The 23,694-nt window shown below is 36.1% G+C and overlaps 1 protein-coding gene across 1 annotated transcript in view; it reads right to left on the reverse strand.

The window, feature by feature from the left end:
* Positions 1-23,372, reverse strand: part of LOC111406702 (sodium/hydrogen exchanger 7-like) — a 51,733-nt gene extending 28,361 nt beyond the window's left edge. Inside the window, exons 1-18 of the mRNA XM_023036083.1 lie at positions 22,999-23,372; positions 21,181-21,231; positions 20,940-21,031; positions 17,751-18,214; positions 17,518-17,647; positions 17,164-17,462; positions 16,515-16,812; positions 15,970-16,070; positions 15,836-15,854; positions 15,047-15,210; positions 14,680-14,875; positions 14,551-14,604; positions 14,138-14,181; positions 13,888-13,959; positions 13,746-13,811; positions 10,259-10,303; positions 9,408-9,463; positions 7,134-7,318 (exon numbers count right to left, since the gene is read on the reverse strand). Of these exons, the coding sequence (XP_022891851.1) occupies positions 7,134-7,318; positions 9,408-9,463; positions 10,259-10,303; positions 13,746-13,811; positions 13,888-13,959; positions 14,138-14,181; positions 14,551-14,604; positions 14,680-14,875; positions 15,047-15,210; positions 15,836-15,854; positions 15,970-16,070; positions 16,515-16,812; positions 17,164-17,462; positions 17,518-17,647; positions 17,751-18,214; positions 20,940-21,031; positions 21,181-21,231; positions 22,999-23,206 (2,544 nt within the window). The 5' untranslated portion in view covers positions 23,207-23,372. The remainder of the gene's footprint in view (positions 1-7,133; positions 7,319-9,407; positions 9,464-10,258; positions 10,304-13,745; positions 13,812-13,887; positions 13,960-14,137; positions 14,182-14,550; positions 14,605-14,679; positions 14,876-15,046; positions 15,211-15,835; positions 15,855-15,969; positions 16,071-16,514; positions 16,813-17,163; positions 17,463-17,517; positions 17,648-17,750; positions 18,215-20,939; positions 21,032-21,180; positions 21,232-22,998) is intronic.
* Positions 23,373-23,694: the final 322 nt, after the last annotated feature.

Here is a 23,694-nt window from a genome sequence, read left to right on the forward strand (position 1 = left end):
AAAATAAAAAAAACGTTTTTTTGGGGATTAAAAAAAAAAAAAAAAAAAAAAAAAGAATGGTTTTGATTCTTCGTACCAAGAATCATTTGGTTCTGGTTCAAGTTTGGTTCTAGTTCTAGAACCGAGAAGCAAACCAAGAACCAAACTTAATTTATAATTTTATTTTTATATGAATCTAATCTTATATTAATTGAAGCCAGTCCAATAGCCATTATTTTTGTACAACCCATTAAGGGTATTGCTCCAAATTCAAACCCTCAAAAGTCCCAAACACTGCCCTGCATATCCATCAGACGAAGCAGTGGACTATTAAACGATTAATGATTTTCCGGATAGTAAGGGCTAAGTTTCTATTATGAAACTTAAATATCAACTTTTGGCAAAGAAGCATTCGTTTATATTTCGTCTGTCAGTTTGAACTTTTGAAATCTTGATGATTGATAATTTGAACTTGTTAAATGTTTGATGCTTATATTTTTTATTTAAGTATATATTACTAACTTAGAGATATGACGTAAGTCTGAAAAATTAAGTAATAGAACTAGAATCGGGCCAAACCAAACCAAAATCGAATGGATCGGATCGGTTTGGTTCCATACCTTTAAAAAAAATCATTTGATTCTATTATCAAGAAAGCCATTGGTTTATGGTTTGGTTCAGTTCTCTTAGAACCAGAACCAAATGGAACCATGTCCATCCCTATTTTTAACTAATACCAAGTTAAAATATTTCAATAGATGGGTTTACTAATTTGAAGGGCTTAACCACTTAAACAGTTGTTTTGTGTTAAAAAGTGCATATGTTTAATGTTTCAAATCCTTTAAATTCCTCCAATGTCTCTGTTGCATTTAATCTCCTTAAAAATATGACTTTGGTTAATAAGCTCCTTGTAAATCAACTTGCAAATATATTGTATAAAACTTCTTGCTCTCTTAGAAGTTCTCCTTTATTATACTCCTATCTTTTCTTTTCTCGCATCTAAAAATTCTCTCTTTTTTTATTTATCACTATTATTGCTCCTTTTTAAGATAGGACAATCCTATGTTTACTCGAGAACATCTTTAACAATGGCTACGGATAAGTACAAGCTCAAAGGGGCACCATTTCGAACACCTTTCACAGTGCCCATCACATAAGTAAAAGTTTGAAACATCATAATATTGTATCATACTCACTCAAATATTAAGTAATAAATATTTTAGTTCTTTAATATCATGTAGTTCTGTAAAATTATAAATTTATGAGAGAGTCGGGACTGAAATTTTACATTAGGTTTCAACAAAAAATATATATGTGTGTGTGTGTGTGTGTGTGTATTAATATGCTGGGGCAAGGATTTTTTATTTATACCTTGAGGTTATTAATTTAGAATAGATTAATTTAAAGGTGTTTTTATGAAGTTCGCACATGTATTATGTCGGCCTAATATTTCCTCCTATAGAACCTTTTTTCTTGATGTAGAGAGAAAATAAAAAGTTATGATACCAGAAAACAGATTGTAATCTATTGAAGATCTCAGAATATGGATGCTGATTTTATTATTTATTTGTTACCTTATGTACCGGTTTTATTGGAGACAACATATAGATTTTCCTTATTTGTAGATTTAGTATATATTTGAGGTTGGTAGGTTTTCTAGTCCTATAAAAAGGTTGTACACGGCTGAAGCTAAAATAAAAATAAAAGTTCTTGTCTTATGTGGTCTAATCCTTCCAGTGTTTTCCCCAGTTTCATGGTATCAGAACTGAGGGTTACTTGAATGTTGGAATGGAAAAATTGGCCATGACTGGTGCACGAGAGAAGGGGATTCGAGGACCTCCACAGCCACCTCGGAACCTATCTCTACAAGTGCACCCATGACATCGAACTCCCTCCCCATGACTGTCCTCTTTGGAAACACTCCTCTTCAACTCACTACCACACAGCTAAACAGCAAGAATTTTCTCCAGTGGTCTAGATCTGCCCTTATGGTTATACATGGTCGTGGACGCTTTGGGTATGTGACTGGAACTGTAACAAAGCCAGATGAAAGAAACCCAGCCTATGCAACTTGGGATACACAAAATTCTATGGTTATGGCTTGGATTTTGAATTCAATGGAGGAAGAAATTAGAGAATCTTATTTATATTATTCAACAGTAAAAGAGCTTTGGAATGCACTCACCGTTGCCTTCTTAGACTTGGAGAATTCAGCCCAATTATTTGAACTTCAAAACAAGGTAAGAAATTTACTGCAAGGAGAGTTGATGTCACACAGTATTATAATTCCCTGCAACGGCTTTGGCGAGAAATTGACATGTTTGTCCAAATAGATTGTGACACGGCCAAGGATGCTGAAAAATACAAGAAACGGGCAGAAAAGGAAAGAATTTATGATTTCTTGGCTGGTTTGGTTCCAGAACTGGATGAGGTTTGAGGCAAGTTATTGGGCATCAAACCAACCACGACAATTGACAAGATTTTTGCTGAAGTACTCCGTGAAGCCAGCCGAAAATGTGTCATGCTTGGAGACTTGAAGCACCCTTCGTTGGAAAATTCGACACTAACTGCCCGTGGACAAGAACCAGCCCATATGACCAAGAAAATTAATGGCTCATGGTGCGAGCACTGCAAGAGGGCCAACCATTCCATAGACAGGTGTTTGGTCCTACATGGGAGACCACTGAACAGGAAGCAGGCGACTTGGAATGATGGGAGGTCAACCCAATTACATCGAGATGAAAATCTAACGCACTCGGGTTTCCAGAGCACCACCGAACCGCCACGCTTCTGCCCAGTCCAATAATATCTCTCTCTCACTAACCAAATCACAACTTGAGCAGTTATACAGACTTATCACTCTCGCAGGACCACCCTCCGGTTCATTGGCTGAAAAACGTAACTATATATCGGCATTGACTAGCAGGAGCAATGTAAAACTGTGGGTAATTGACTCGGGTGCCACGGATCATATAACGGGATGTGAAAAATTGTTTCTCTTACTCACATTGCCCTGGACGTTTTAAAGTAAAAATAGCTTATGGGTCACTCTCGCTGGTTGTCGAAATTGGAACTATTAGACTCAGTCCACATATTGAATTGAAATCTATTTTACAAGCCTGAACCTTTCTTGCCATCTTTTTTCTATTAGCAGATTAACTAAAGATGTGCAGTGTAGTGTCAACTTTACTGAATCGCTTTGTATTTTTCAGGATCTGACTTCGGGGAGGAGGATTGGCAATGCTAAGGAACGTAAGGGATTATACTATTTTCTGGAGGATGCCTATCAGAATAAACAAGCTCAAATAGCAAGTTGTAAATCTATCCCTAGAGAACAAGAAATAATGTTATGGCATTGCCGTTTAGGTCATCCTAGTTTTTCATATCTTAAACATTTATTTCCATCATTGTTTTGCAATAAAGATATTTTTCATTGTGATATTTGTCAACTGGTTAAACATTTTCCTTTTTCATTTCAGTCTCATGATCATAAATCCCCGTCACCTTTTACTTTAATACATAGCGATTTGTGGGGACCTTTTAGGATTAGGAGTATTTCAGGCAAACGTTGGTTCATAACTTTTACAGATGATCACACTAGAGTATCTTGGGTATATCTCCTAAAAGATAAGTCCGAAACTACACAAACCTTTAAAAACTTTTATTCTATTATCTAAACCCAGTTTAATGCAAAAATAAAAGTTTTTCGAACTGATATTGGGCAGGAGTACTTTAATCATGTGTTGGGAAATTTTCTCATTGAAAAAGGGATCTTACATCAAAGTTCATGTGTTATGACCCCTTAACAAAATGGAATTGCTAAAAGGAAAAATCGAAACCTCCTTGAAACAGCTAGAGCTCTTATGTTTACTAGTAGGGTTCTAAAAAAATTTCGAGGAGATGCAGTTCTCACTGCATGCTACCCAATAAACAAAATGCCTACTGGGATACATAACTTCTCGACTCCATTAACAGTTATGTCAAATGTATACCCCCAATTTCAATCAATACTTTCTATTCCCCTAAAGGTATCTGGTTGTACTGTCTTGACTCATATCCATGATCATGAACATACCAAGTTTGGCCCTAAAGCTAGAAAATGTGTTTTCTTAGGATACTCTTCAACCCAAAAGGGTTACAAGTGTTATTCTCCGACTACTCATAAGTACTATATATCTACAGATGTTACTTTCTTTGAATCCCTTCCCTATTTTTTCCAAAATTTCCCTCAAGGGGAGGAACACAATAGTGATGGCAACGGGAATTTTTGGGAAATCACACCACCCATACCACCAGTAGAACAATCAAAATCTCCCATATTCCCACCAACTTCATCCACTGATCATTCAACCCCTAATGACCCACAACAGGTTGATCTCCAACATACTGATTCCCTTAATCAGCCAAGTTTAATCATAGGGGGAGACAAACAACTTCCAATAACACCTGAGCTACGTGTTTATTCCAGGAGGAAAAATCCTGAGACAGTAGAACATCTCACAGTTCAACAGCAGAACCATGAATCCGATCCAAACTCAGGTAATTTGTCTATTCCACAAAATGATTCTACTAATGATTTGGATGTTCCAATTGCACTCAGAAAGGGAGTTAAAACTTGTACGCAACATCCTATCTCCAACTTCATTGGATACACTCATCTTTCCACATCATTTCAAGCTCTCGCTACAAATCTGTCATTAATTGAGATTCCAAAATCTATTCACGAAGCCCTGTTGATTCCGAAATGGAGAAAGGCAATTGAGGAAAAAATGTTAGCCTTGAATGAGAATAAAACATAGCAGATTGTGGAAAAGCCAAAAGACAAGTCAACTGTTGGGTGTAAGTGGGTTTTTCAGTTAAATACAAGTCAGATGGATCAATAGAACGCTATAAAGCCAGATTAGTAGCAAGGGATACTCTCAGACTTATGGAGTTGATTACCAGGAAACCTTTGCTCTAGTTGCAAAATTAAACATAGTGAGCGTTCTTTTATCATTAGCAGCAAAATCTAGATTGGAAACTTCAACAACTGGACGTCAAAAATGTTTTTCTGAATGGTGACCTAGAAGAAGAAGTATATATGGAACTTCCACCCGAGTTTGATGAAATCAAATGTATAGGGAAAGGCTTGTAAGCTAGAAAAATCGTTATATGGGCTAAAACAATCTTTATAGCATGGTTTGGGAGGTTCATGAAAGCTGTGTGCCAACAAGGGTATACCAATTTGATCACACTATGTTCTATAGGAGCTCGAAAGGAAAAATTACCATCCTAATTGTCTACGTGGATGATATAGTTCTGACTGGTGATAACTATGAAGAAATGGAGAGACTGAAGAAAGCTTCGTCAGCCGAGTTTGAGATCAAGCATCTAGGTCCTTTATGATACTTTCTGGGTCTGGGGGTTGCAAGAAATAGGAGTGGTATCTCCATTTTAAAGAGAAAATATATCTTTTATCTTTTAGGAGAAACATGTATGGTAGGAAGTAAGCCAGCAGATGTTCCTATAAATCCTAATCATAAGCTAGGGGATTGCTTAGAAAGCACACCGGTTGATAAGGGACGATATCAGCGTCTAGTAGGAAAGCTCATTTACCTTTCTCATGCTAGACCTGACATTGCTTTTGCAATGAGTGTTGTAAGTCAATTTATGCATGCTCCATTTCTGGAGCATATGGAAGTGGTTTATCAAATCTTGAGATATTTATAAGGGACTCATGGTCTTGGACTCTTTTTCAGAAAGAATTCTGAAAGATCTATTGAAACCTACACCGATGCTGATTGGGCAGGATTAGTGATGGACAGAAGATCCACAACTGGTTATTGTACCCTCGTGTGGGGAAATTTGGTAACTTGGAGAAGTAAGAAGCAACCAGTGGTGGCCAGGAGCAACGCTAAAGCATAATTTAGAGCTTTGACACATGGAATTTGTAAATAATGTGTTTAAAGTTACTGTTGGATGAATTTGGTATTCAGGGAAGTAAGCTAATGAAAGTTTATTGTGATAACAAGGCAGCCATTGCAATGTCACATAATCCTGTCCATCATGACAGGACTAAACATGTTGAAGTTGACAGATATTTTATTAAAGAGAAGATAGAAAATGGAACAATATGCATGACATACTTGCCCTCATCAGAACATGTAGCAGACTTATTGACAAAGGGGTTGTTTAAACTCATATTTGAAAGAATGGACAAGCTGGGATTATTTAACTTGTATTATCCAACTTGAAGGGGAGTGTTGAAACTAAAATAACAATAAAAGTTCTTGTCTTGTGTGGTCTATTCCTTCCAGTGTTTTCCCTGGTTTCATAATCCTTCTTGGTTATAGTGAAACCGTGCAGTGATAAGTAAACGTGGCTCTCACGTTGAAGGTGAGCTATATAATTCTTGTCTTCTTCCTTTCTTTCGATTTCTCTGTTTCGTATTATTAGTTTTTTTCTCGTACTACAGGATTGAGCATTTAATCCATAACATATATGAAAATTAACTTTGATAAAATTTCAGTTCATAATCCTTGGAGCAAGTTTTCTGTTACCTTAGTTAATCTGAAATCTAATGTTTTTTAGTCCTAGTCCTGTGTTCAAGCCAAGGACCGCCTATTGAAGAATGTATGGTTAAAAATGAGTTTTGAAAAAATGAGTTTTTGGAAAAATGGGGCTCAAATAAGGGCATAATTTTATTGTTTAGGCACTCCATTCAATAAAACCCAAGTAATGCTTGTAAGACAATGAAATGGTACTTTTATGATAAAGATACCAAATAGGCACTGCTCATAACGACCAAAAGCATGGCGCATTTGGCAACAACAAAAAGCTGCAATTTACAAACTTTTGCTATTTGGCGCATTTGCGCGCTAAGTTAACAGATGCTAGCCATTGCAAATTTAAACCATTACTCAAGTCTTTTAATTCAATAGGTTTCTTGTCATTTCAAACGTGACTTTAAAGGACTTCTCTCTCTAATGATTTATATTCTCCTTGTGCTGAAAATTTCAACTTCTACCCAAGAAACTAAGAAATTCATAAATTAATGAATTGTAATAATTATAGATTTTTATAGAATGAAAAATCGAGATAATGCAAGAAACCACCTCCTAATTAGATTAGATTAAGCAAGAATAACAGTAAATAGAAATACTGGCAGAACTTGCCTTAACTGAGAGTGAAAGTGACAATGCCACAGCCCCTCGCAGACCAGACCAGACCAGAATGATAGCTTCTTTCCAATCCAGCCCATAGCCAAAATATTGCAGAAATGGAAATAATACACCAACTACAACTAATCGGGATACTTGGACGAACAGGTAAAGGAGTAAGAGATAACCCCAAGAGTGTTCTGAGGACATAACAAAGTGAGAAGAAAATTTAACTAAGACATAAGACAAACAAATATGTGACATGTTGATGAGAAGAGAATATCAAGTTAATTGAAGGTAGACAGGATGAGTGGAGAATCAAATAGAGTTTATAAGAGTCCAAAAGACTCTTAAGAAACTAAGCTGCCAATAATAATTTAGTATGGCTACACCCTGTTTATACAGTAGTCTTGAGTTGACTTCTGTGCTTTAAGAAAATGAATAAATCTTTACACAACAAATCTAATAGAGTACATTTATCTTGTGGTGAAATTAACATTTGAAACATGCAAAAACTACATACTTCTTTTAGGAAGTAGAATTAAGAAATAGATTGAGAAGGGTGAATTTTGATTTATTTCTTTCCATAATTATTAGGTTTATATTAGAAAATTTTCCACTTCTGCTACTTCAGTAACTTGCATTTTTAATAGGAATTTTAAGTTAAAATAAAAGAAATATTTTTCAATAATCTAGACTATTGATTAAGTACTCAATAACATTATAATTATCTTCTCCACATATACTCTCTCTCTCTCTCTCTCTTCTTTTGTAGCTTGTTTCTCCCATATCCCGCGCCAATTGCTATTAGAGCCTAGTCATTACTCTGGCCAAATCCCTGTTAAAAGCTGCAATTACCACTATTATTTGTAAAATCATAGTATTGTTTGCCCAAAGATAAAGGTCTTGTATTGATCGAAGGGAAAAAAGAGTGGTATTGTTTGTAAGAAAAAGACATTAAAAATGAGTATTAGGTGTCGTTACTCCATCAAAAAGATTTGAGTCTGTTTATCAGCATAAATAATTTCTGTAGTGGCCTAACCAAACCCATCTTCAGCAACCTAATCGACAAACAAAAAAGCCCAGAAATGATATAACACCAGACAACTCAACAACCCATCTACAAACCAACCTAATAAAAAGTCACACCATTCCTACGGGCTAACAGGGACGCATCCTCAAAGCAAATAGCAATAAACCTAACCCCTACATTTCAAACAACTTGACCCAATACCATAACCAAATTTTATATAGATTCATCACTCACTCAACTTACACATATAGCAACACTAGAAAACTTGAAATGAGCTTTTTAGAATGTGGGAAGCCTGGGAGACAATTGTAGAATCACAAAGGTGAATCTGCATTAAACATGATAAGGATTGAAAGTATATCTTATAATGTTAATGCATAAAACTATGTGAGGTCTTGTTCTCTACACTGATGGATAAAGCAATCAGGCCTTTATCTTTTTGGAGTGATTGGCCACTTCCACAATGTGATTCAGTACATAGGTCCACGAGTTGTATAGAAAAAAATTTAAAATTATCTGAGCATTCAAAGGAGCCAAAGTTAGTTAGAATTATTCTAGAGTCAAGTTACGATTGAGTTCCATGTAATTGTGTGAATTTTACCAGCCCGTTGCTATGTAAATCTCTATGCTGTGCTCTCTCTTTTTCTCATCTACTTTCTTAGTCATAAATCTGTGAACACACTGATATGCTGAACTATGTTTTATCCTTTCATCACTGTAAGAATCATTGTACAGGCAAAATTGCTCCAACCTTAGATCATTGGTCCCTGCCTGATATGATAATTCTCAGATCACCTATGATGTGGATATAGAAACTGGTCCAGAATAGGAATTTCACCCAAAAAAATCTCCTATACAATTCCCTAATCAAACCCAGCTATGTGCCAACCATTTGGTCATACAAAAAATATTACCAAAACTTGACAATCCAACCTTGAAAAATTTCATCCCTACTTTTCTAATTTTGTCCCACATCACAAAGATAGAATTGTGAATTATTAAAGTAACCAAATAAGTGTTTCATGCTCTCAGTTTGGTCACTGTATACAGAATTGTTATAAAACATATGCAAAGCCATTTAATTTAGTAACTATGCAACCACATTGATTACCCAAAAAACTATATGCCTAAAACATATGAATGGGATAACAAAATATAAAGCTTTCAGGAAAAAGATCCATAATAAAGTTGACATGTAGAAGTAACATAAGTCGTGTTGTGTGATTGGGTAGAAGAAATTTTAAAAGAAAATTTACCATAGGTTTTGAATATGCTGTCACTTTGGAGAACACCTTCAGCTATAACTACTCCACTGCAAAGATAAAAAGGCAAATAGGCTGACTTAACTCAAATTGAAAACATAAATGTGTCGATACAATGAAAAAACAACTATTCCTGAAAGTCTGGCTTGAGTAAACCGCAAATTCTCTTCTTTATTTTTTGTTACTTTGACCCCAGGGGGTGGGGGCGCATTGTGAAATATTGTAAGCTTATGAACTTTTGTAATGCTTCTTAGCTATGAAAACGTAGTAAAAACAAATAATGCTTTTGCCTGCTTATGTAGGACAATAAAATTCAGCATTGGGTATGGACTTGGAAAATTTAGTAAAGATGTTTAATTAGTACTGAAACCATTGTTGAATGAGTAATGCTATTTATCATTATGATGATGGAATATCGGTGATGTGACAACCCATTATCCATCACCTTTCTCTATCTCTTGAGATCATGCCCCCTTCCCCTCTTTATCATAAAAATTGAACTATCAAATCCCATTATTCCACATAGATTGCCACATCCCCAATGATCCATCATCATAATGATAAATAGCATTATTCTTGTTGAATTCCCATTTTGAAAATTTTATATTACATGGACACCATTTTACCAATATTTTAAAAGAAAATGTTATAAAATGTCAGTAGTTTCTCTTATCCACATATCACAGAATTTGGCAAAGATGACTCCAACATTTGGGCACATCCACATTGTAAGCCTGTACTTAAAAATAATCACAAACAAGAATGCTACGACATGCAAACTTTTGAGTGCATATTTATATGAGGATTTCTTGTTAGGTTTGGGTTTGTAAGCATGTAACTCTTACCTTAAGATGAAGATTAAGGTATTAGCAATGTAAGCAACCATTTCCCTGAAATGAGAACCCATCATAAAATTGATCCGACAAGAAGATAATCAATATAATGTTGATAAACGAAGGAGAAAGATACTGCTAAATGTAGTTATTGATGAGAAAACGACAATATCCATAATGCGCAAAGCACTACATTTTAGCAGTGCTCTAAAAAACGTAAAGCATGACGAAGCACGAAGGCAAAGCTTCGGCCTAGATGCACCTAGGCGAGGCCTAGGAGTAAAAAGGCGTAAATTGTGTTTTTTTATTTTAATATTATTTTACATTTTTAAATCAATCTAAATTATTTAATAATTAAAGGAAAAAAGCATTAAAAAGTGTAAAAGCATAAGAAAGCGCGCCAAAGGGGGGAAAAATAAAACTAAAAAATGCAGAAAAATAACATGAATAAGCGCAAGGCGGTGCATTTTACGCCGGCTTCTCGCCTAGGCGGCTTTAGAACACTGCATTTTAGACGTATCAAAATAATCACCATTAAAGATTTTGAATCATGAAATGTTTTAACAGTCCATGAAATAAAGGAAATGTTATGTTTTGTATACCTCCTTATTTCTTGATCTATGACAAATCTACCAAATTTTTAAACCATCAGGCCATTTTAAGAATTGAATGTATTTAATTCATCATAAGGCTCCAACAAACAGGACAAGCTTTTTAATACATTGTAGCTCATTTTACAGGTCACTTTATGCAGTGAGCCTTTTTTCTTCTTGAAGTGCACTAGTATAGAATTTTTACATTCAAGCGCTAAAAATTTGTGAAAACCTTTTTACAACATTAATTATAACAAAGCCAATTGGACCACATCAGCAGAAAATGTTGGCACACATATCATGTAATGGTGAAGTATAGCAACCCTCGAGTTACCTTTGCCAATCTATGCAAAAGTGCCAATTAGACCAGTTAAGCCTCTATTTATAGAGGGTTAATGCATTGAATAAACAAATAAACAAAGAACTCCCCCCCCCCCCCCCCCCCCCCCCCCCCCCCTTTTTTTTTTCCCCCTTTTCCCTCCCCCCCCACTCCTTTCTCTTTCTTTTCCCCCTCTTTCCCCTTCTACAATTCTAGTTCTTGTCACGATCGTCCATCCTCACTTTGAGCTTACAAATATATGTTTACATTATGGTAAGGCGAGGTATACCCATGGATTGAGAAGACTCCGCCATGGCCATCATAGTGGAGGACTATGTGTTATGGTTTACATTGCAAGGTATGGAACTTGAATCTCACATCGTAAGTATGAGCTTTTCGGTGCGTAGTTTATATAGACTTGGGCTCTCCAACTTTAACGGCTAGCTTTTGAAATAAGGCTCTCCCAAGATTTATATCATTGGTATCAGAGCAGGCACCATGTCTCCTGGTTGCAATCGAACGGCGCAGATGGTGACGCCAGCATAACAGTGTTTGTCCAAGACTAATCATTAGCTAGTGCAAAGCCAATCCGACATGAGAGCAGGATCGTGCAGTGGTAGATTGTTACGGTTCCCATTACAAAGTATGGGACTTGAATCCCACATCAAAAGTATGGGCTTTCGGTGTGTGGTTTATATAGATGTCGGCTCTCAAATTTCAACAACTAGCTTTTGAGGTCTGGCTCTCCCAAGATTTATATTACCATGAAATGTCCAATTTCTTGTTCACCATATTATTGATTGTCAATATTCTCTCACATCAACACTTTCACATATATATCTTGCATGGAACAAAGTAGCGGACTATTTAGTCAATGAAGAAGTGACATTCTCAATGTACAAAGGATTTGTTTGATAAGTGTAGAAGATAAAAATATCCCTTATGTGCATGGATATTTTATTTGAGCATGGATAGCTTTTATAATTCTTTTTCTATATAAGCAATTATTTTTTCTTTTTTTCTCTATTTCTTTTCTTGTAAATGAAGTAGTACTTCCTTATTCATTTCTTTCCATCATCACTCTTATCTCTTCTCTTTATGTATTGTCTAGAGGTAAGACTAGAACGTCCCGTCTCTGTTGTACTTCGGTTCTTTCTATTAAACAAGGTCAGTGAGATTTTGATGCATTAATCTTCTTTAGATTTGTTGAATATTTCCTCAGATAGTTGAATTTCTATACTAACTATAATTAAGCTGATTATAACTGTAACTAAATTATTTGTAATTTCTTTCCTAAAATAGTTTTCTTCCGAGAACAGATTGCTCTGCATGCCTTATAAATTCACCCTTACTTACAATTGTTTATATATGAAAGAAAATACCGTTTCTACAAGATTAAATTAGCTGCTGAACTTCTTGCGCTTCGCTAAAATTAGGTCTCTTCAAAAATTGCACAAAAGGGGAAATAACAACATTATATTCTCTTGTTCTAGTTTATGATCCACTCCGAATTCCCAACCAGTTCAACTCAGTTTCCAGAAGTCGTGTTTAGCTTAGAATTCAAGACCCTGTATTTCTGAGTTAATTGGTACCGATATTTATAACTCAGAGTCCAACTGAAATCTGAAATTATGATGCTTTCATTTGTTTCTAAGATGGGTATTCCAGCAAAAACAACCAAACAATTTTTTAGCAACTATACATATTTGCACAAGTAATGTTTGTATTTTATCTGAACAGCCTTAACCATTTATCTCATTTTTTCAACCATTGAATTAGCATCCAAAACCATTTGACTCTATAATTTCTCATTCTCAATCTGGGAAATCCAGCACATTGCCTGTCATTTTATGACCAGCGCAAAATTTCTTTGCCTCCAACCATTAACCCCATAATCTAGAAATCTCTCCACTCTCCTAAATTTCAAAATTTTGAGGACCTCTTCACTCATTTATTGTGATAACTCTCTAACTTGCAGTGCTAGATACTTACTATACCTGAACTCATTTGTTCCAAAGATTTAACTCTAGCAACAGAACACCCTACTAAAGGTACTTCCGAGGTCATACAAGTAGCTTCTAACTTTGTTCATATGAGCATTCTAGCCCATTTATTTGGTCCAAATGTTGCACGGACGGTTTTCACTTTGACTTGACTGAAGATGATGCGAGTTAGGATTAATTTTATCAGATGACCATCGCATGTTCTAGTAGGTACTGGTTGTTGCTGTAAAATTACATCAAAAGTCATGAGATAAAGCTCCATTTCACCACTGATCAAACTGACCATTTGGTGTTAAGATTGATGTGTGAACTAAGGCAGCAACTAACTTCTCTAAGGTTTCACAAGACTGGTGATGCAAAGTGCTAAAACTTGATTATCCTGACCTGTTTGGTGTATCTTAAGACTTGGGAATGTTCTTTGTGCTCCTTTCATCCAGTAAATTTAGATTTTATTATGTTATCACATAAACAGGAAATGAAACTCCAGGTGAATGTCCCTGAACAGGATTTGTTAAGCTCATTATGAGAAGTGATATCCAAACATGCAGCATCACTCCTAAAATTGGAATTGAGTGGAGAAATACCAAAAATGATGCAAGCTTCCCTGACTTTCACCCTTAAAGGCAGTCCGAGCAACAGCAGAGTAGAACCTGTCCATGCACAATTATATCAGGAGCTGGTTTCTGCATATAGTAGAAAATCTATCACAAAAGTCATTGTACTTACATTCCTAAAGTCATGACTGTCAAGACACCAGAAACTTCAGCCCCTTCTTGAGCCTGTGACATATATTGGCCTCAGTTCTCATATAAAAGGAAAGGACAAAAATAAATCACTAAATGGTTTGTGTCCTGCTATAGGAAAAATTTATATGCAATATGCTACATTGCTTGGGAAGAGATCAACCATTCACAGAATCTTCAATCTTTTTAGATAAAAACTAAAGAACAAAACTTAGAAATTTGCAGTTGACTACGGCTTTATAGTCAATACACAGCTAACTATAAGAATCCTTTCATCCTACAGCAGTAGCAAGAGAGAATGAAATCAACAAGGTCATTCTGAAACTAAGGAAATGAATTTACAAATGGCAGAAAGGAGTTAGAGGATTTTAAAAGAAAATGCTCCCACAAGTTGAATTGTGGTAATTATGATAATTACGAAAATAACGTAGAATAATAAAAGGTACAGAAAATGATAACTCACATTTTATTCCATCATACTAAATTGGACTGTGGATTACAATTTTTTTTTTTTTTTTAAACAAAACATCAATATAGTCTGAGTGGGTTTTCAGGCACCACCAGGGAAGGATGATAGGATTATGATTCCCCAACCTTATATATAAAATCAAATGCAAGAGAACAAGAAGGGGGACATACAGCTAACCTCCCGAAAGCGAATAAATGCAACAAATGAAGGCAAGTAATAAGAGGGGAAATACTACTTCCGATACAAAAATAGTAAGTGAGAAACAGGCTATCGTTCCCTAATAGTGGGAAGTCCATGTCTATCAACCTGCACAAGAGCCCGAGTTCCTTGTGGTAGGTCAGGTGGTCCATACTCCTGCTTGCACTGGTCCCATCCCTCAGATGCAAATGAATCGATGACTTGGTTCTCCTCACGATAAGTGTGAGAAATAGTATCACGGTCAAATCTGAGAATATGTTTGATCTGACTTAGAATGTTCTGAATAGCCCATGGTCCTCCATCCCTAGTGATGCAATGATGGGCCACAGATGAGTCTGACTTTACCCAAATATCTATAATTCAAGTCGTGGAGCAAGCGAAATCCCATCCAAGATAGATAGTAACTTAGCCTCCAAGATAAGGCAGACTCCATATAATGATACGAACGCCCTAACGCACTGTCCATCCTGATCACCAATAATTGCCCCCATCATTAGCAAATCCATCCTTGGTGGATCCATCGGTGTTGATCTTGTGAGATCCCATCGTTGAAATACACCAAAAAATCAATATAGGGTGTGCAGAGGAAGGAAGATTAAGAGAAACGCCAAGAGATGAGGCGATAGTCGAGTCCCTACGCTAATAAGTAGGCCAAAATAAGCGACCGATATGAAGAAGTGAAACCATGCGATAAACTCGCCAAATGGTCCATCTAGACTCCATACATATCTCACTATACTTTGCATCGTTCCTTGCAAGCCATATAAACAAGGGGATGATGGTGCGAACATGACCCTTTCGAACAAACTGGCTCGAATATCTCCATCTTTGGAATCGAGATCTAACTTCCTCACCTAATCTCATAGTACCTTAAATATATCCCCAAAATGATCCCATAAGTGATCAGAAATGGTGTTGAATGTAAAATATGTGAACTAGTCTCGATCTCCGAGCAACACTGACACCAGGAGGTCATATGACAGCCAATCCTCCTCTGAATGGCCATGTCAACCTATATCAACCAGAAGAAGAAAGAAATTATGGTAGGTATATTGGAGCTCCACACCACAAGATATGAATCCTAAGACCGCAGACAAGCTCCAAGCTAACTTAGTAGCAAAACTACCATTCGATGTATTCCACCAAAAAATCCAATAAGGGGTATTAGCCCATAAAGGAATAGCTCCAATCTGCTCAACCATAGATGAAGTACTTATAATAATCGTCCAATGTCCCATCCTGAGCCATCATAAAAATTATATACCCCTGCAAGAGAGTGCGACCTGTGTAGGAATAAAGCCGCTAAAGTAGTCTTGCCCATACAACAATCATGCCAAAAATATATGTTCTACTCCAAAGTGCCAGAAAATATGTAGCTTGGTTTATGGTCTAACTAACTTCAACCTCCAAATAGGTGAAGCTAAATATGGAATAGAAGCAAAAAGAGAGTGAGTCCCAATACAGTACTTGCCCAATAAGAACTGAGCCCACAACGATATCTATGACGAAAAACCACCATAGCTTCAAGGAAAAAGTATCAGTAATGTCAAACAATCTCTTGAAGCCTACCNNNGCGCCCCCCCCCCCCCAATATGGAGACAGAGATCATCCCATTTTCAACAATGTAATCTTAGAGCCTGATCCTAAGAATCCCAAAGGAATCGCACAAAAATACTCTCCAATTTCTTCATACAACCTCCATCTGAAGAAGGTAAAGTAGTATGTACGAAAGGTAATAGTCGAAAAGCCCATCTAGATATTCAACTCTTAACCTTCTAAACAAGGTCACCATATTATAAAACTGACTTTGCCCCTTTATATAAAGGGCCTCATTTAAGTGAATGGCTATTGTTGGTGCTCGAAGCCCGTCAAATGCTCCAATCCCTGATCTTGCTAATGGATGCCTTACGAGGCATTATAAGACCACTCTTATCTCTACTCACCAACTGACTAGAAACACTCCCGTAATACTCCACGTAATCGAGTAACTTCCGAATAGACTGCTTATGGTCATTGGTGAATATAATCACATCATTAGCAAAAGAGATGTGAGGCAAGAGTACTACTTCCATACTGACAGCCCATAAAGGGTAAGCCTGGAACTGTTGCATGAGTAGTCGAGAGAAGTAGTCAGTAGTATTGATAAAGAGAGATGGCAAGATGGGATCACTCAACATTGTGTGGATTGGTAAATAAGTTTTCCTACCATCCTCTAATAGCTTTCCTTGTTCAGTGTAACACCTGATTTTATCACCCAATTTTTTAATTTATTCAATTGGTGTGTCCACTGGTTTACTTTCAAGCATCCATATTTTCCTTAGGAGGTCTAAGGTATGTTTCTTTGGTCATAGAAAAGTTTTTATTTGATCTGGACACTTAATGCCTAAGCAATATCTTGAATTTTTAAGGGTTTTTTTTTTTTTTTCCAAACTTCTTGGCAAAAGAATCTTTAAATCGTTGTATCTTTCTTTCATTAGAATGATTCATGTTCATGTCATGAAAGCACTTGTAACCCTTTTAGGGCCTTAGGGTATAGTTTGGTCACAGTATGGCTGTGGTCATAACCAAATGCGTACTAACTATTAGGGAAACTTGCCTAGATCTTTGGTCTGGAAATATTTTTGTAGAAACTGTTTCAATCGAGCAATCCCATTTGCATCATCACCAGTTATTACAATATCATCTACATAAACTACAAGGATAATATGACCTGCACCAGTTTGTAGATGAAATACTGAATAATCTGTTTGACACCTTTGAAGACCAAATTTTAGACCAACCTCAGAAAACTTTCCAAACCATTTCCTCGGTGATTGCTTTAACCCATATAAAGCCTTTTTCAACTTACATAGTTCTGGTAATGTTAGGAGAAGGAGAAGTATTGCCTGAGCCTGCAACACTAGTTTGGGAACCGTTAGCCAGGGGGACACATGTGAAATGAATAACAAGATGATAATCGAGGAGAGAAGTAGACGAACCAGTCATGTGTTCTGTTGCACGAGAATTGATAATCCACGAATTGTGAAGGATTACAATAGACAATGAGAAGATAAAGTACCTGACTGAGTGAGTGTGGCTATAGAGGTGGAAGTAGCTTGTTTATGAGCTAAAAACTCAGCATACTCATCCTGTGGTACAACTAAGAGATCAGATCCTTGTGTTGAACTACAGTTAGTTACCGGTCCAGATATTGGGTGATGGTCCTCATTAGACGAGACCTTATTGGCAAAACCAGATGGTTTGCCATGTAAATCCCAACAATAATCAATGAAGTGACCTGTACGACCATAGTGAGTACATTTTCGAGGTTCAAGATTTCCCAAACGGCTACTGCTTCTAATATCTCGTCCACCTCTAGAGCTAACACCACGTCCACTTCGACCACTGTGTCCACCCCTAAATGAGTCACCCCTGGAAACAAAGGCAGAATGATCTCTATTAGGTGTATTATCGGAGAGAGTAGAGCGCTGAATACGAGAGAATGTCTCTGGGAGACTTGGAAGTTCTTTTCCCCCAGTATCTGTGCCCTGACAGCTTCAAATTTCGGTGGTTGACCAAGAAGAAATTTAACAACATCAATGTCTTCTCGCTGTTTTTCCATAATCTTCAAGTCAAGAGAGAGAAGTTGATGCATATTCCTTTCCTGACATACAGCCAATAGTTTATTATAATACTCAACAAGGCTGGAGGAGCCTTTCTCAAGCCCAAAATACTATTTGCAAGTCTCATAGATCCGAGTAATATTCCCAGTTCTAGAGTGTATATGTTTAAGCTGCTCCTAAATTTGCTTAGCAGTAGACATGTAGAGAGATGAAGACTCAATACTACTAATCATAAGTCCAATGATTGCGTTATCTTCTTGATCCCACTGATCGTTGAGATTAGAATCGGTCTTTACAGATTCACCTCCTGATGATTTGGCAGACGACTTGTCTAAAATCAAGTGATTATATAAACATTTACCTCGCAAGAAGACTTCGACACACCTAGCCCAATAAGTATAATTTCTTTCATTCAATTTTTCGGTTCCATGGGTCCAATCAAATTGAATATCTCCATCTTGGATGACATAATTCTAACCCCACACACTAGTCCTTGAATCGTAGAGAATAAGACCAATTAACAATAACAGTCAACCAAAGAATCACAAATATGCCCACAATTAGAGTGACCAACCAAATAATATTAAATAAGGCACAAAAGAGGAGTCCAAAGAAATAAAATTATAAAGTAAACCCAACAAAATTACTAGAGCCCAATAGGATCTTCTTAACCACAGCCCAATTAGTCACTCCAAATCTATCAGTCTTTAATTAACAAAGTACAAGCCCAACTCACAGAAAACTCAACACCACCACCGACTTCAACAATTGAGAGTGCTGAATGGAGATTCACCAAGAAAATCCTAAAAATTCAAATCAATCCAACACAATTACCGACTAGAATTGCTAGAGACGAGTATGCGGACAAGAGGCGACACCGACCAAAAAACCAGACAAGTATGCAGACAAGAGGCGACACCGACCATAAAACCACTAGCAGCGGACAGGTAGTAGACAACTACAGGCGAAACAAAATCGAGCTGCTCCAACCAAGACCCAAACTCTAGACCCACTGAAAAATTTAACACCCAACCTCGATGACGCCAGAAGGTTCTGCACAGGGAACTAAGTGCGGCCTACCAGAAATTGTAGCAACCACCGAAAAATCATGCACTCAAGTAAGTGAATTTCCTGCTCCGATACCATGTAAACGTGTTTTGCATAAACTGAGAGGGAAAAATCTACTCTTCGTCTCCTCTCCCTTTTATTTATATAAAGAATCAATCATGTACATATATGGAAACTAAATATACCAAATAATATTCTTGCCTAATACACATTATTCCTAATTGATTTTCTTCAAAAATATTATTTACTAATAACTTTGAGTTTAAAATATATAATATTTTTAATAAAGAATGAAAAATGTTTATGGTAGAGTGTCCGAGGAGTGTCGATATCAACACGTGTCGAACTCGGACATGCTATCCTAATTGAAGTGTTCATACTATAGAGATGATAGCAACAGCACCTGTAATGAAATGTCATTGTCAAACATACATCAATGTTCTGCTGCATTGATTAACATAACTGCAGCTCATTCATGGTCTTGATAGTGGATTGCGACATTCATCCAAAAATACAGTGTTGATTGGTTTGCACACAATCGATCAGAAAGCTATACCTATTTGTAAATGAATATTGAACTATTTGTGAAATGAAGAATAAGGCTAGGGTAAGGCAGATTTTTAAACATTGAGAACTTCTAGAATTTACATCAATCTTTCTCAATAATAGAGGATTTTTTTATTTTTATTTTTTTTTTGGGGGGAGGGGGTGGGTGGGGGACAAGCAGGGGGTACAATTTTAAAATTCTGATTAATAATATTATCGAGTGAAAACCATTTTAAGTAATGTAATGTTATGTTGTACTATTTTATACAAGAAACCAAAAGTAATACAATACTCTAGGAGATGCATAACATTCAAACCGAAATCAGCTTTCTCGATCTACTTTTTTTTTTGGCGCTTTCTTCTCTCATCTAGTAGTGATTTCCATGTCCAAGAATGACCACAATTTACACGTATCAAAAGGTAAAATACAAGTGTTACTGAATAGGTATGCTAAAATTATATCCTGAATTCTAACACAAAATTTTTAGAGAAGTATGATAATGATTAAGGACTAGCTTGTACCAGAAAACACAAGGGGAAAAAGAGCACACAAGTCAAAGTCTAAGCTATGTAGAAGGATGGAAATATACTATCATCTACAGTAAAATATCTGACTTTATCCTTATCCATTCCTCCAACGGAATGCTGCAATACTGCCAAATCATGCAAATGAACTAGTAAAGCATTTTTGCAAATACTGGAAATGAAGCACATACTGGAAAGTGCATGGGAAGTTATTGAAAATCAATGGCCTGACAAAGTGAGGAAAGGGCAAAGGCAATAAAACCTGATAGACTGGTGTAGTTTTATTTCAGATAGTTTGAAAGCCTCATGTTCTTTTCTCCAAATTGATTAACAAATGTGGAGCTAATTCCAGATTTTGCTAAAATTTCTTTCTAACCCTTTTAAGTGTGAAGCTTCCACCAAGAATTGACCATCATTTCTTTAGAACCGAGAACAGCGGAAAATTAACTACTCGTCGATTTTGTTCCAATAATACATGAGATATGCTTAAGTCATAACGAGGAAGGCAGCGAACAAGACAACTACATTTTGGCTTTTCCCTCAATTAAATGCCTCTCTCGTTTTCACCACCTCTTAGAAGGAAGAAAATAAAAACTAGAAACCGAAAAGAGAATTCATGCAAATAACCTTTATCTGATGCACTTCCATCGAAAATGAACTCTCAAAAAGAAGTGCAGGAAGAAACACGGCCAAGAGAAGGTCAGGATCAATATTTGCCCCTACAAATGAACAAATGTCAAACCATTGTAATAGCTGATACTTGAAGAGATGAAAAAAAGTTCTAGACTAGAAATAGTTTACAATCAATTTTTATTTCTTCCTCTCCCTTTGCAATTAAATTATTCAGCCAAATAGAAATTAAACTTACAGATACGAATGCCGTCGCCAATCTTTCCCAATTTGTGACTTGTTCCGTATTCTACATAGAAGTACAATAAGAAATTAAGTAAATGTTATTCTTGATGAAGTTGTGTTTATATATGAAGCGTAACTAACTATTATGGTGATAATCAATCCTCTAATCTTCAAACATTATAAAGTCAAGTCAAGAATGCAATACATTTTCCAACTTTGGATATTAAAGAACAAGGAAGGCCCTTAAACTCTTTTCCTATTGAAATCCATAAGGATGATTAAAAAAATAAAAACTTGTATTTGTAATCGTTCTTTTGCTTCAAATATCCTATTTGTTTCTTTCTGCCCAGATCACCCAAAATATCCAAGTATCAAATAATTAACTTTTAAAAGAGAATTAATCATGGACCGATAGACATAAAAGCTAATAAATGCAAGCATATGGGTTTAGTTATGTAGTATGGATGAGAATTCAATGTATAACAATTAACAGGTCAGTTGTTTGTGAAAACTCAGGATCAAAAGGAAACCTTCCTTATTTCTTTATTTTTTTTCTTTGTTTATCTTCTTTGTAAATAACACCCCAGTGAAGCATCATCATGCCAATTCTTGGAGAGAAACAAATAAAAACTAAATTTCACATCTCATCTTTATCTTGCCATTGAAACAGTTAACTTCATATTTTTTTAGGTAGGGTGCTACTCCATGCGCATGATGTTATCAGGTCAGCATCCATTCATTTAAATCAGTAAGAGGATCATTTTTACTGAAATTAAGTGGGCCAGACCTCATCCATCCTCTGTGAATTTTTTTATCTATGCTCTGTTCCGGGAAAGTCTTGCTTTAACTCTCTAGTTAACCTAATAGAAATTGAAATTAAATCATTAATGTTTTTTGATCGTTGATCCTCATTTTTATGATGTGGGTAATAGTGTAGAAATTTTAATGGTATTTTCGATTCAATTTTAGTCATGTATCGATAACATTACATAGACTGGAGATTGAAGGATGACATCTATCTACTAAGAATCATGTTATTAGAGGATGAGTAGTATCAAAGTTATCCAGATTTTATTTATTTGCAAGAAGCATATTATCATTAGTGTTATTGTGAAAGACTTATTTCCCATTGTTTTTTCTCTGAATTTAAGATCAAAAAGTTTTAGGCAACAGTAAATTTATCAAAAATAAATAAAACAATTTTCTATACTTTGCTGATTTAGATTTATTTCACATGCAACATGAGCTCTCATACTAGTATGGTAAGAAAACATTCATTATTTACCTCAGAATGCAATAAAAGTTTCTTAAAGCAGAAAGAAAGAGAAAAAAGAAAAATGTAATAGAAAAGTCGAAGTACATCACTGAACTATATGCAGTTAGTTAATACACTCCTTTCCACGAAGGATGTCACACAACCTGTTTCACTGCATCAAATCAAGTGTATGCAGATCAAAATGCCCCTTGTTCTCTAAAGAGCACTTATACAAGGGGCATTATGAATTATGATGTCATATATACCATAAAATTCATAAATTTAGTGCTATATAACATTATCTGCAGAATAAGAGTATTCAGAGAATGTCATATAGTGCTCAATTTAAAGAAATTGGAAGCAAAATTGACTAAAAAATCAAGGATAAATTATAGTAGTACTACTTGGAGCATACCTGAAGCACCAAGCGGTGCTGTCTATTATAAATCCTTCTATTACAGGATGTTATTCAGATAAAGTTATTTAGCACTCAATTAAGGAATTGGAAGCAAATTCAAGTAAAAAAGAAACGCCGAGAAATCAAAACAACTTTGAGGCTGCCAAGTTAGAGCATACCTAGAGCACCAAGTCCAATGCCGAGAATAAGCAGGGCAACAGTGTAGGGAACACGAGTGCCCCTCAGCACGTGGCGACACGCAATTCCCAACACCAAGCTGATCCCGACGAATATCACTGCGTCTGTCGGATTGGATGCAGAAGTTGACTCCTCTTGCAAGATTCTCAAGGCCACCTGCCTCGTTTCGGATGTCAAAATCGAAGCCATTTCTCCGGCAAATGTATTCAGCCGCCGGATTATTACACTTCCAGTTCGATTACAATACAAACAGTAGATTAAGACGGAAGGAGGGAGAGGGAGGGGGAGAGTTTAGAGTGTTTGTGTGCGTTCGTGAAGAATACAAACAGACAAGTCAGACAGATAAATGGTCCCGTAAACAAAATTCGCCTCCTTTTTTTTTAACTACACTGAAACCAGTAATTATTCTTCTAAACATATGGCCCTGGATTTCCGGGGGCGCCACTTGGTCCATGCGGCCAGGCGCTCAGCCAACAAGGGGAACATGGGCTCGTGTCAGTCTAGCACCCGTCTAATATTCTTGGATTCATTGAAATGCATTCAAACACGTGGCAGATTTGAAAATGAAGTTTAAAATTGATTTGTCAAAATTTGTAAGTATTATGCTATTTCTATAAAGTGTGACCACAAATTTGATTGATAAAATATGTGTCGCCAAAATTTAGGCTATTGATTTT

The sequence above is a fragment of the Olea europaea genome, chromosome 12 (genome assembly GCF_002742605.1).
Source record: "Olea europaea var. sylvestris chromosome 12, O_europaea_v1, whole genome shotgun sequence".
Lineage (NCBI taxonomy): Eukaryota > Viridiplantae > Streptophyta > Magnoliopsida > Lamiales > Oleaceae > Olea > Olea europaea.